The sequence below is a fragment of the Colletotrichum aenigma genome (genome assembly GCF_013390185.1).
Source record: "Colletotrichum aenigma strain Cg56 chromosome Unknown KSG_Cg56_contig02, whole genome shotgun sequence".
NCBI classification, from domain to species: Eukaryota; Fungi; Ascomycota; class Sordariomycetes; order Glomerellales; family Glomerellaceae; genus Colletotrichum; species Colletotrichum aenigma.
In genome coordinates, this window is record NW_023500908.1 from 2,291,951 (window position 1) to 2,305,638 (window position 13,688).

General features: G+C 48.4%; 2 protein-coding genes across 2 annotated transcripts; one reads left to right on the forward strand and one right to left on the reverse strand.

The window, feature by feature from the left end:
• Positions 1–1,293: 1,293 nt before the first annotated feature.
• Positions 1,294–2,522, forward strand: gms1-1 (UDP-galactose transporter; the record flags this gene model as incomplete). Its single annotated transcript, XM_037317924.1, has 4 exons — positions 1,294–1,359; positions 1,410–1,439; positions 1,497–2,333; positions 2,388–2,522. 4 exons carry the CDS (start codon positions 1,294–1,296, stop codon positions 2,520–2,522), a joined length of 1,068 nt encoding a protein of 355 aa, XP_037183493.1.
• A 7,728-nt stretch (positions 2,523–10,250) lies between these two features.
• On the reverse strand, positions 10,251–11,952 carry CGCA056_v002668 (uncharacterized protein; the record flags this gene model as incomplete). Its single annotated transcript, XM_037317925.1, has 6 exons — positions 10,251–10,551; positions 10,601–10,660; positions 10,722–11,104; positions 11,171–11,238; positions 11,293–11,506; positions 11,827–11,952. 6 exons carry the CDS (start codon positions 11,950–11,952, stop codon positions 10,251–10,253), a joined length of 1,152 nt encoding a protein of 383 aa, XP_037183496.1.
• Positions 11,953–13,688: the final 1,736 nt, after the last annotated feature.

The window sequence follows — 13,688 nt, forward strand, 5'->3', positions numbered from 1 at the left end:
GGTTTTGTTAGCCACTTTTGGACACGAGGCCGGAGACACTGCCCCAGTCTGTACACTTGCTTGTGCGCTGGGCCGAGATGCGCTACGGAATTACTTCTTTGTTTAAAAGCACTCATTCTCGGGAAAACAGCTGGCGAAACTCCTGTAGCATTTAAACGTGTTGTGTGTCCGCTATGACATTCTTGATAGTTGTGTCTTCCACGAGTCATTCCACTAGCCTTTCAGATACCTACCTTGGGTACCGTCAAAGTTGTTAAATGGTTGTGAAGAATCAATTGGCAAAGTCGGGCTCGAACATCGGTAAATGCTCGTGCACAGCGGCCCATGTGCTAAGCTTGGGTTTCATGCGCATTTCATTCAGTTTTGCTTACATCGATGCCTTCAGCATTCAGCGGTAGTCTCATAGACACTGTCGCAGTTGATAGAAACCGAGACCGAGAGGCGGCTGGGATACATGTCCTGTGTGGATGTGCCAGACTTCTGCTTGAGATCTCGTATCCCTTTTGGTTGGCCAACCCAGTGTAGGCAAGTGTAGTTCAGCTTTGAGGCGCAGACTCTATCCCGTCTTGGCGCTAGTGGGTAACTGTCTTCAAGGGGTAATTTGCACCCGAGGTTCGATTATTATTTTCCAGAACTGAGATACATGCGACCTCCATGCTATCAATAGTGTAAGTCAGATGAGAGGAGATTTACAATTGGCGAGAAAGTGTCAGATAATTGAAGTGAGATACGAAGGACTCATCATTTATGCCCAATAGAATGAGATTGAACGCGATTGATGCAAGCCCTGGTTGGAGTTGTTCAGAATGCGCCTGGTGGTTTTCTCCATCATCGACAGCGGCTTCCACACCTTCAAGTACTAAAAATGGGGCGACACTAGGCAGCAGAATAGACTCCGCATTGACGAAAATAGACCGCGTTTGAGCCGAATCACGCCGCCATCGTACCCAGCAGCAGTCGGGTGCATGGAGAGGCTCAGGAATCATTTGACCTAGAGAGAACTCAACCTATCATAAATTGTGATGCAGTGGAACGGTGTAAGCGGCTCAAATGACAGCGGGCCATGTCTATGAAACCCGATGGAGGATGAGGGCAACTCATCATGAATCATACCTGCCTAAGGGGCACAGCCTAGCTGCTAGCAGTGCCTTAATCAGGGATGCATGAACACATCCACCTTGACCTTAGGTCGGCATATCCCGCTAGTGACTCGGCCCTTGTTATAGCCAACAATTTGTCTCGGGTTTTTCCCATTCGAAAGTTTCTCCCTTTTCTCGGAAAAAGGCGAGTCCGATGTGTGATGATATTGAAACTCAGACTCGTTGTGCCCCCTGGGCAGCAAGCACCAGTCTGACACTGGTAGGTACGTTTTCTTTGGCCGCAAGTTACAGAAACTGACCTCAATCAAGCTTGTCATTCAGAACTCCCTCTCGCTTCTCGTGCGTTCCCAATCCTCTCGTGTCTCTCAATTGACTGCTTATCGAAATTGTGGATAGTTGCTGCACAAACTTCAACAGCCGAGCCTTGACGATCAATACCGATACGAGCCCCTGACGGCAGTGATACTTTCTGAGGCCTTGAAATTGATCGTTTGTGTTGTCGTGCTGGGCTTCGGAGGGGCACCGCAGCTAGGAAAAATCGGCAGAATACAGCTGGCTACCGATAATCTTCGAGATGGCCATCTAAAAGCCGCAGCTCCGGCTGTACTGTACACCGTTGCGGCCGTGCTACAAAGCTTGGGCGCCCGGAATCTAGACGGCATGTCGTTCGTGGTTCTTTCACAACTGAAGCTTATCTTGACGCCCATATTCTCTGTGGTAGTCCTTCGACAGTCGTTGACGATGTTGCAATGGCTATGTCTCTTCACGATAGCGGTAGGAGTTGTACTAGTTCAAAGCACATCATCATCTTCCGCGATGTTCGACTTGAAGTACGGCCAAGACACACGATTGGGGGCAGTTTCGATGTTGATATCCGGAACTTGTGTTGCTCTTGCTGGTATTTTGATGGAATCAATCCTCAAGGGTCCCGCAAAGTTCATTGTACGCAATGCCCAGCTTGCGGCTTACGCGTGTCTCTGCGCAGGCCTGAGTCTTTTGACGCGTTTTGCAACAACTATTACGAGTCCTGTGAGTAATGAGAATGCTTCTTTCTTCAAAGGATATCACGTTCTTGTCTGGGCATTTGTGTTCCTTCAGGCAGCTGGTGGATTTATAGTAGCATGGTCAGTTCGTGTCAGCAGTACTGTAGCGAAGAACTACGCACAAGCAGTTGGCTTTATGATTGCTTGCATTGGCCCGTCGTTCCTTTCACCACACACGGTTTCACTCAGAGTGAGTAAATTCTGCCGTCTATATTATTGGGCTTCTAACACAATCAATGTTCAGACTTTGACAGGAGTCGGATTTGTCACGGCCGGCGTGCTTGGGTCTTTGGGCAACTATCGAAGGCCTACGAATGCGTTGCCTGGCGTCGACACAAGCAAAGATGTAGAAAAGGCAACATCTCCAATACGGAAGTAATTTTATGCATCTACCAATTTCCGCCGTCGAATCATGCATGGATACAGTTTCACTGATAATAATGGTCGGATGGTATCTGAAAGATGGCGCCAGGAATTGAGTCTAGTCGGCTGGTTCTCGAACCTCCGTCTTGCCTGAGCTCCTAACTTCAACAGAATTCGGTGTTCATTCATACTTTTCGTCGATCAGAACCCTGTAGGATCCTTTTTCTTTTTCATCATGCCACAATTAAATGAATCGAAATTCATGGTGTAGCGCACATCCATGGTTTGAGATCTATCCCTATCCAACGAATCCCGTCAAGTAAATCGTAAATGGCCGTGTGGATTGAGCCACGTGACCTGTACATTGAAACGTACTTTGATCCAACAAGCACCCTTGGGTTCATCTCCAACGACATTTGCTGGCGAGAGCTTTGATTTTGCACAGATTCTATGACTACTTCGGCCGCGGCCCTCCGTCGTGTGGGACATAATCCTCCGCAGATGCCCGGGGCCGGGCGTCTTAGAACAGGAGACGAGGCCGTCTCCGGCACTACCATCCGCTCCAACACCAGATAAACTAAATAAGAAGCCGGCGTAGATGAAAACCTCGAGTTGAAGTGATACTGAGAGTGCTTCTTAGTTTTGTTGAGACATGTAGGCTCTACCTACACCATGTATCGCAGAAGAAGCGCTCAAAGCCTTGCCTTAACGTATGTAGAAAAACAAAGATTAATATAAGCCAAAGGAAGAGAAATAATTAAGTAGTGAGCCATTTGACTCCATACTGCCATAAAAGATCAATCTATTCAGGTTGGCAAGGAAATCGAAAAGAAGGACATTGCTTTGGCGGATACAACCTATAAAGGAACCATGGACATAAAACATTAGTAGCGAGAAACCACGCCAACACTCTAGAGCCATTACAATTTCTTGTCTTCGGAGGATGTAACCTAGGTGCTTTATGTTGCCGCTGAAGGATGCCCCTGGAGCTTGATTCATTGCGGGTTTGTGGCCAAATATTCGGCCACATGGACTACCTAGTGAAATGCGCTCCCCGCAGTCTGCATATCAGTTCAGACGCTTGATACAGTCCATGCAGAAGTTACAGATATTGCAAAAACTGCATTCGCTGGTTTATTATGGGTGATCCATCTATGATCATTGTGTGCTGGGATGTACAAGGCTGCCTGTTTCCGCAACACAGGGGAATAAGTGCGACGCTTCATGGCGCGCCAGTCCTTCATATCATTTGCGCCACGCTCGTTAACATCTTGTAAACACTTTCCCATGTGTAACTGTAACAGTGGCTGCATGTATCCTGCATCTCGGCAATACACAGTGCTGGAGATAAGAAATATCCCGTTCCGCGACCCATCATACATTGACGGGTCAACCCAGATTCGAGTTTCATAATTTCCTTGCGTGCCTCTTGTACAAGAAAGTCATCAGCAATGATGCTCGATATTGTCTTACGTTTTGTACATTTACCTTAGTGCCAGAATCAACCAGGAAGAAGCTGTCGAACGTATCGGCGATACGTCTCATCCCCCTGTGGCCCGCTACCCGCATGTTCAGTATGTGTATCTCGAACGGTGTCAGTGAGCAACCTTGGTGGATACGTAGTTCCTTTCTTCCCTTGCAAACACGTAGTTTCGGATGTGACATGCGAATGAGATATTGGCGAGACAACACATTATTAGGAAAAGGTCTATGGTGGAGATGACGCAAGCCACGTTGGCATAGATGGCATCCGCTCAGATTATTGCGAGTCAACTTGCTAAATTGGGCGTAGTCCAGCGCGGAAGCTAAGTGAGGCTGCACAGCGGGCTGTTTCCCTAGTCACCTCAGCAAGACGACAAGCCCCCTCACGGGACGGTAGCTGTGTCAAATGATTTCAACTTAGAAAGATCAGCGGCTTTTTTTTTTTTTTTCTCCCTTAAGAACAATTTTCAAGTGAAAGAGTTGTCAGTAAAGTTCAGAGGCAGTCGAAATCTCAAGGCTGGGAGGTAGACCTTGGTTGTGGTCACCTAAGGTTAAGGTAGCTGAGTGCTGCTACGGAAATGCGCCGGAAAGGGGTCCGATGGATTCCACTCACCGGTCGGCCCCACATCGCTGACTGCAGGACGGAATCCAATGTGACCCGGGCCTCGGGCACAATTTCCATCCAAGATGGTAACTCCACAGTGTTGCAATTCAGATAAGCTCATTGGGCAAGTCCCGACACGAGCCTCTCGATCTCTGATCATATTGGCCTTTGGTTTCACCAAGGCCATTGGTCAAAAACAGTCGTCTTCCCCGTCAATGGAGTTCGGCTGATCGTAGACCTGATCGAGCCTCCCAAGATGTCTGGTCGTGAAAGTGATGCCGTAGTCTCTTTTTATACGGGCAATGGACCGTCCAGTATCAGTGACTCAAGTGTGAATGAACAGTCCCTCACCTACATCTCTCGAGGCGACCTGCATAACAGTGCACCTCCGCTCCCTCACCGCCCCGCCGAGTAAGATATGCCACCGCGAGCCAATTTGTGGCTTAGTTGTTATGCGAGACTCGAGAACGCTAACGCAGACACAGGAACCAATACGAGGAACTCAATATCTTTTACCCCGGCATAATAGAAGTTGGCCCCAAAAGGCAGATTCCGGTCTGGCAGTGCGTAAGTTGGTTCAAAGCTCACAAGATGTCTCGAACGAAAGCTGACTTGGTTGGATTCTGACGCTCAGTGCTCTTGCGGCCAGTCAGGAATGCCTATTCGCGCGGGTTCATGTCAATATTGTGGCACGCCCAGGTGTGCGTACTGTCCCGTCACCAAAGTGAAAATCAGGCCGCATGAGGCGTGCCCTCCTTAGTTTCCTCTATCCAGGATAAGGTGGAAAGATGGTGTGCAGGATGACGGTGTGACATATCCTGTATGGCCAAGTGTAAACCAATCCCGACGCCAGGATGGCGTGTCAGAATGCAGGTAGTAATCGCATGATTTCCAAACAGTCGGTCACAGGACCACCGATCTTCCGTCCAACCCATTACTTGATGGCTGATCTTCTTTTCAACGCCAGTGTGAAAGCACCCTTGCAGCATTCCGAATCTTTTCGGTGTCGACTATCACCATCAAATTTTACCCAAACATCGCATCGGATAAATGAAATAGTGCTAGCGCTAGGACACGTGTTGATCGATAGCACTGCCAAGGAGACACCCTAAAGAGACAATTTCCTCACCATTTTGAGGCGCGTCGGCTTCTGAAATCGTGTTGCAGCCTGATTTATCCATCTTTAGCCCAACAGTAACAGGCACAGATTTCACCCACACAAGATATCGTGATCACTTCACTGAGAGCTCCACCAACTGTTGCTCGGCAAACATGCCCTAAGGGGAAGTTGCAAGCTTCGTATGTGAAATCCCCAGTCAGAGGGAGTCCCGAGCCAAAGGCAATCGCAGCACTCCCCGAAGCAGGTTTAATTCCATAGAGAATACCTGAAACTTTTAGGCTACGTAAAAGTTGGCGCCCGTTGGGCGTCGGTGCCTTATGATTACCATGTCGCATTGCCGCGTCGTTTGTGCTGTTACTATGGAGGGCGACGGTATCACAAACCTCACTTGCCCATGACCCCTCGTGAAGAGTCTCAAGCGTTATAGATATAATGAGTGCTCGTCCCGAGACAGCAAAAATGTAATAAGTCTAGCAACCCTCTCCAACAGTTGGTATCTCAAACACCACATGCACCCCGCGAAAGTGTTTGTCAACCTGTCAACTAACAATTGGCTTCATTCACTACCGATGAATTCAAATGCGTTCCCTCATTGGGTACAAGAAGCAACGTCAAGCCCGTCAGCGTGTTTGTCGGTGCTTGGCACATCCATCATTCGACTGGGAGCGCGAGATTCTATTCATCAGTACTGAAAATAATTCTTTCATTAACACAAAGTACGACGGAACCACGACCTTGATGAAGACGTTTCTTGAAGGCCAGAAGTATTCACCAAGAATATACTATGAGTTGCCAATTTTCGACACAATTTGCTCAGATGATATGCTCACTAAGCTGTACACGGGACGCATCCCAACTTCCGGCTCGAGAGTAGCGTGGATTGACGAGAGAAATCAATCCAGGGGACCGCGAAATGGGAATGGGCCGGTAACAATTGCCGAGCTCTATAGGAAAATGACATCGAAGGTATGGCTGCTGGTTAACTGTCTCACGATTTCCCAAGAATTACGCTCATGAGTTGAAAGCGATTCGGTCACTCGCAGGAACCAGATGCCAACACAAGAAGAGTGTCAGAACTATGAAGATTCCCACAAATGTTCAAGCTGACAGCCTAGTAGTCATGTGCCAGATCCAGGCTCTTGGACACTAGCCGCCTTAATCCTATCAGCCTCGACCATTGTGGCTCCAGCACTTCGAGACTTCATTCTGAGACATTTCACGGCCCAAAGACGGTTCCGTGCGGCTTTTACCGTAGGTTCCATCTCATATACCACCTGATTAGACTTGAGACAGGTTTTCTGACTCTGGAGTAACCTAGGACGGTCCCTTCGCGTTCACGTTGGAGTTCCACGTGCCCTTCTTTGCGCTGAGGAGGCACTCGCAAGTTCCACGTGATAGCAGGAAGAGACCGGATGGATCTCCATGTCGCAGAAGTATAGAACTGTCTTTTCTCACAGGCAGTGTAAGTTCCACTGACGGTAGCCCGACATCTTACTGGCTGCATGAAGTTCAAACGTCCTTCCTCGTGGTCGGTAACAACAATACTGTATGGACAGCGTATCTCTTCACCGATACATATCATGATGGAGGCTCCGCAAAATCCAATCATGATGATTTATCTTCATATCAGCAGCGTTCGAATGAAGATGAGCTGTTCTACGATCCTCTAACTATGGGACATCACGATGCCAATATCCCGATCTGGGACCCGAGGGAATACTTTTGTCTGATTGTCAGAATCAGACTCGGGCTTATCAAAGAAGAATGGGCTTATATTCTCGTCTTTTTGACGGGGAAGATTGGATTCTTTGTAAGAAGCTCTATTGTGCGAGGCCAAACTTGACCTAGACCTGACACATAGTACATAGGAATTAGGCATTCCATCATTCCTTGAACCAACAAGTCTAGGCTCCGCTGAGGCACAGGCACGTGCCATTGAAAATGCATACGAATGGATTACAAAAGCCGCTAGACTGCTTCATAGTCTGACTGGTAATCTCGCCAGAGTGATTCAGACGTGGTCATCCTTTGCCAAAGATAACATCGGCGAGCTTCTCGAAGGAAGCTCCAATCAGCTGAAACTATCACTGCAGAAGATCAGTGCTAGTATGGATGAGCTTCGTGAGATCCTTTCAGATATGAATGGCCTGATGCAGAAAGCAGAGAAATTCATCGAGCAGGTACGTAAAAGTACAAATTGGAAGCAGCAGATGGGGTGTTCTCAGCGTAGCTAACTTAATAGAAGTTGGGACTGTACGTTCCAGTGGCTGGCAACAGAGCTATTGGTCTTCACCATTGGACATTCAACATAGTAAGCACCTTCTTACAAACATTTCAAACTTTTGATGCAGAGTACTCATTCACGGAAAACTAGGTACTTTTGATGTCTTCGGGTGGACTATCCTCAGGCATCATGCAATCGGAGGTCATTTGCTTCGAACCTCGAATCCTCTGCTTCTTCGTTCTTTCCACCATCATAGGTCTGGCCATGTTCGCCGTTAAGCCTCTTTCAGTCTATCTGCATCTTCTCTGTCAACCAAACCGTCTTGAACAGAAGATACGTAGGCACCAGGACGCATCAGATATGGCTCTTATGGGGGCCCCTTGGAATAAGGATTTTGTTGCGCCCCCGAATCCTACCTTCCAGCGCTCGAGGAGACGTACAGACACCTAGACGGGAACTGGTGGGCCTTTTCAGTCCTACGTAGCAATCTTTGGAAATAACACAGCGATGGCGCCAAATTGGTTGCCGCATGACCTCAGCCATGAACTGTTTGCATTCTGTGTACCTCAGGTGGTAGCATGTGACAAATTACTTTACGAGTGCAAGATTATTACGGCATCAATCCCTTCGACAAATCAAATATTGTTCCGTGATTAATCAAACATAAAGCTTCCATAGAGAAGTTCACTATCTGTCACCACCTCTCCAGCTACGAATCACAAATCTACATGTCACCTCAAGGCACCAAGGTTGTAGTGCTTCGCAGTCGTGACGAGGCAAAGACGTTTGGATGGTTAACCGAGACACTACGTAAAGAGAAATGTCGAAAACAAAATGAGATGAGTAATTTTACGAAGCCCGTACCAAGATTTCATCTCTGCAAAAGTGAGAGGATTGGCTTCATCCTCGTGAGTCACGCCTCGCCTCGGTCGGACAACTTTGTTGCGCGAGGCGGGGCTGTAACATTTCATACGCTGAAGTAAATCACAACCGCTTTTCTCGAAGCCGCTTTGCCTAGCAGTCTAACGTCGCTCTCGTCTGAACTGTCGCTTCGTACCTCCCTGTGATCCTCCCACATTTTGTCGATTCCCGAGCTCTCTGGGCAAGACCGCGTAGCTCGTCTGACATGCATAGTATCACTGCAGGTAAATGTGCTGCACCACTCAAGGATGATCGAGCCAATGGTTCTAAAGTATCCCGCCTAAGCGTGAGGCTGTACAGGTTCCGCATGATGTTCCTCTGTCCTCTGTCGTCCAAGGAAAGGAAGGAAAATAAGGTCCAATCTGCCCACGACATTCCCACACCGAAAATGCATAAATTGCAGCCTAATGCTTACGCCGCGTTGGACAGGACGTTGAACTGTGTTCGGACACCCTCAAGTGGCGTGAGAAATTGAAATGCACGTGATAAGGGCAATGCTCTCCAAAGAGTACATCAGAAACAACTATTTAGAATACGATCTTCGCTAGTACCTGTTCACCCACAGATGTGTCTCCGTGGTAGTCCGACTATTGAGATGTTGGTAATGAGATATATATTCACCGTATGCGATAATGAACGTCTACCTTAGTTACTAAAGGCATCTAATATTTGATAGCCAAAATTTAATGTCGCGAAGTTGCGTTTTACATGCACGCGTACGCCTAGCAGAACGTCGTCACAGTCTCTACGGCATGGTATTCAGTTGTAACGCTGGTCTCAATAAAAGGAGGCGGGCTTGTTTCGGATAGGAGCTCATGAATAATTCAAAAGTTGTGTCTTCATAAGAAAACATATTCAAACTCGCATTAAAGCTATTGCGCATGGCTTCTAATCGAAACTAATCAGAGTTTCTTAAGCCAGGGGAAGCGGTTCACTGCTTTTCGAAAGACCGTCTCTTGCATCATGGAGTGTAATTCAATTGCTTCCAGCGCTGGACGGAATCATTTCTGTCGTTCTGCAAACATAGGTATATTCTGGAGAGACCAGTCGAGGACACTTCACCGGGTTCTTGTTCTGCGTAATCTGGCCGCATAGGCTGGTTGTCATGCCGCGGAATCGGATTAAGAAATTGAAGAAGGCGAAGATAATCAAGCGGGGTTCAATAGACAAGTATAATTGCATGCTAGCCCAATACCTGAAGGATTGTTGAACGCATTTTCTCTTCAAGTGCCCTGGTGTACGCCCCTACCGTTTACGATACCAGTTGAGATGGCCACAAAAGAAACTTGTGAAATTACTATGGATATACATTATCTCTTTTACTTGATACTAAATGACCCCATGAAAATTTGGCCAGAAGCTCTATCGACGTAGAGTCGGCACCCTCTACCCGCTAGTTCCATCTCTGGCTCTTGCCGCTTTCCACATCTGTTAGTAGTACAAACTCCGCTTCGGAACGCTTCGGCGTCAGTCGGCGAGCAATAGCATTTGAACCCAGGGTATTGCCCGTCGAATCTGTAGCCCCTGATCCTGATGATGCGCCAGAAAGCTTTGACTTGATGGTCGTAAATGTGGCGCTCTTAGCTGTGAGTCCGGAGAGGAACTTGTAGACGGCAGGGAGGGATGCTGTGATAATTCCGGCGTAGAGCTCAATGGTACTCCAGTAAGCGGCATCAACATAATCGTAGGTGATGCTGTAGAATGTTAGCAAGTGAGTCTCACAGTCATAGCATGAATCCTTACTTGGTGCTGTTGGCGAAAACTACCAACGTGCGAAGACGGATGACACTGGCAATCGTGACACTGAAGAAAGAGTTAGTCAATACTGGTCTCAAAACACCCTCACAAAAGCTGTTGAACTCACAAGATTCCCAAGGAGAACACTACCATGACCATCAACTTCTTCTTCAGAGGCATCTGCAGAAGATACAGTTGATGTAGAGGAAGCACCAGGATGATGACGTCCAATACGATGTTGAACGCAGCACTTAACCAACCCTGAAGATGGATGTTGTTGCACCGGCCCAGATGCTTCTCTTCCAACTGTAGCCAAGCATGGTTGATAGGCCAGCACTGGAACAGTGTCGCGAAGAAGAAAGCCGCCGCATAAGCCAGAACAAGACCCATGGTGACCCAAATGGCCTTCCTAAGGTTGTTATGCTGGAAGATGCGATTCAAGAAGAAGAGAATGGAAAGTTTGTTCATAGCCTGGGCCAGGAAGTAGAACAACTCGCCGAGGAAGTAGTACTGCGGGATGTGATATCAGTATATACTCTTGAGAACGAAGTATAACACCTAAGTATGATAGCATACCTCAAGAACATTCTCAATGTTCTTCAGCGGAAGAGTCCACATATCCTTGCCCAAGCCATTGTCGACCACTGGAAAATACAGTCAGCATTGCTTCATACCCGACAGCCCAAGCGACTTCTTACAAGTGAAAGCGAAAACAGTCGGCGGGACGGTGAGAATAACACATGCAATGATCGTCCAGTCATCCCAGCCAAGCTCTCGACCAAAACCAGGAAGGGCAGAGCAAAGACGCAGAATGAAGAAAACCAGCGCAAGTGCAAACCCAACTCCTGCAACAAGGGGCGGCTTCAAGCTCTCGTCTCGCACGGGAAGACCGCACATGGTAGCGGAGCCATTCTTTGTTTCTAAATGCGACAGAACAGTCAGTTATCACCCTTCCAACCAATTAGATACCCCAGATGTGCCAGGCAGGGACTTACTCAGTGCGTCCTCATGATTGCAACCTTGCAAGACACAGACACTCAGGTTGGCATTGAGGGCCTCGTTCGTACAAAGGCAAGTCGTGTCCGTGAGTGAACAACCTGACGTTGGGACAAGCTCGGTCAAGCAGACGAGCTGGTTACCAAAGTTGGTATACGATCAGCGACACCATTTTTGGTCGACGCTAGTGGGGGATCTAGCGTATGAAAGGGGCCAGTGCTTCATCGTTTACTTACTGCACATGCCGGGTATAACTTCTTTGCCATGGCCAGTGCTGCAGCTGCGGCTTCTGCATCTGTCTGGGCCATGGTGTTTGAAGCCATGAAGGAGGCGGCTAAAACCGCAAGCATGGAGAACTTCATGATGCCGGTGTTTTGGGTGACAGCAACTCGGGGACGCTCTCCAAAATGGCACTGGTCGCTTGGCAAAAAGGCCTTAAACGGGGTTAAATAGAAGAGGGCAAGCACAGAGAAAAGGGTTACTTGACCACTTAAATCCCATGTCACACTCTGTTGTTCCTCCATGCATGAAATGCATGAAATTGCCTCGTAAACACTCCTTTGATCGGATTCCTCGGGCAAAAGCACGCAGCGTTACAGATACTCCTCCAGGCCCTGCCATGCTCAACGTCTTCCGCGTGAGGGCGAGTCATTCCGCTCTGACTTACGAAAGATCTGCCTGGATCGTCGCCCTGGCATGGGGACAAGACCAAAGGCCCAGCCAGACCCCGCCCAGCAGATGAGCAGAACTGGATGTCCCTTGCACCGGCACTTGGGAAGAAGGACCGTGTCCTGTGGAGCGCGTTGCGCTGCCAGGTACCCGGCCGAATGGGAAGACATGCCAGCCAGTTACCATGGAGGCGGTATGTGCTAACGGAGAATTTGGGCAGATAGCGCAAGAGATGCTTGTTGAAACGGTTTTTTGATCGTATCTACGCCAACATCAAGACTTTCGAGAATGCTTCGGCGGGCCCTTTGTCTATCGTACATGACCAACAACTCACGGGACATAACCAACTCCAGAGAGACGCGCTGCAACGCGCCTCGTATGCTCTAATACAGTTCGCCAAGTCCAGTGCTCTCATCCCACGCATCCCACTCATCCCACTAGCTTCATAACTTCAATAAGTTTATTGTTTGACAGCAGAAGTTTGATGGCGGAAGTCTTTAGTCCGCACCTCAAGCTTTGAGCACTCAAGTCCCGTGTCATCCATTCTTCGCTTGCAGACCGCGTATCGTGGACTGCCCCTTATGCCGTATTTCCTGGATCCCGACCGTTGAGTGGACAGTTTGCTGGGCATAACCTAAAATGGATAGCACGACTCACGATGTTACACTCGACAATGGACGACAGCGGATCAGAAATTGTAAACTTTTAAATTTGCTGTGGGCTACCACGCCAGCCAAAAGAGTGAGATCTTCGGCGGCCTCCACCGGGATCATCCCGGCTTCAGCGAACTGGTGGCTCTGGTTCTGGTCCTGGTTCGGGCCGTAGTTGGTGGCATCGGACCACGGCCCTCACTGTGGCCAGTTGCTGAACAGACGTTTGGATGATGAAGCCAATTCCAAGACAATCGTTTCCCAATTTGTAATGATTGCGCAGCGGGTGTTTCTCCCGGTCGAGACGTTGCGATGTGGCTTGGAATGCCTTGTGCTCTGTCCTAGCGTTGCATTTCTTCGTTTCGGTAAACCATCCCTGTTGATGGAGTCCCTTGAGCCCTACACGTTACATGGTCGGCGCGTATGGCGGTGTCAGAATAGGCAATTAAGGTAGCCGATCGGGAGTGTTTGAAAGCATCGCTTAGAAGTTGTCTCCTCATTCTTCAACGGCGTTTCCCGTACGCGAGGAGCACGCACTCGGGTCCCTAGTAGAGATGGCGAATAAGACCACGATGGACGATGGGGCTTGGAATCGACGGGTGGCTTGGAAAAAAAGACACGACGAAGTCAATGACCAAAACGACAACGACAAACGTAATTCGACGAACAGCAACACCGAATCAGCCATTTCGGGTCGATCAGTGAAAACGGACCTTTGGTTTTCTTACCCAGTTTTTTTAGTGTTCTAGAAAGAGAAAATTCTTACTAATAAACTTCGG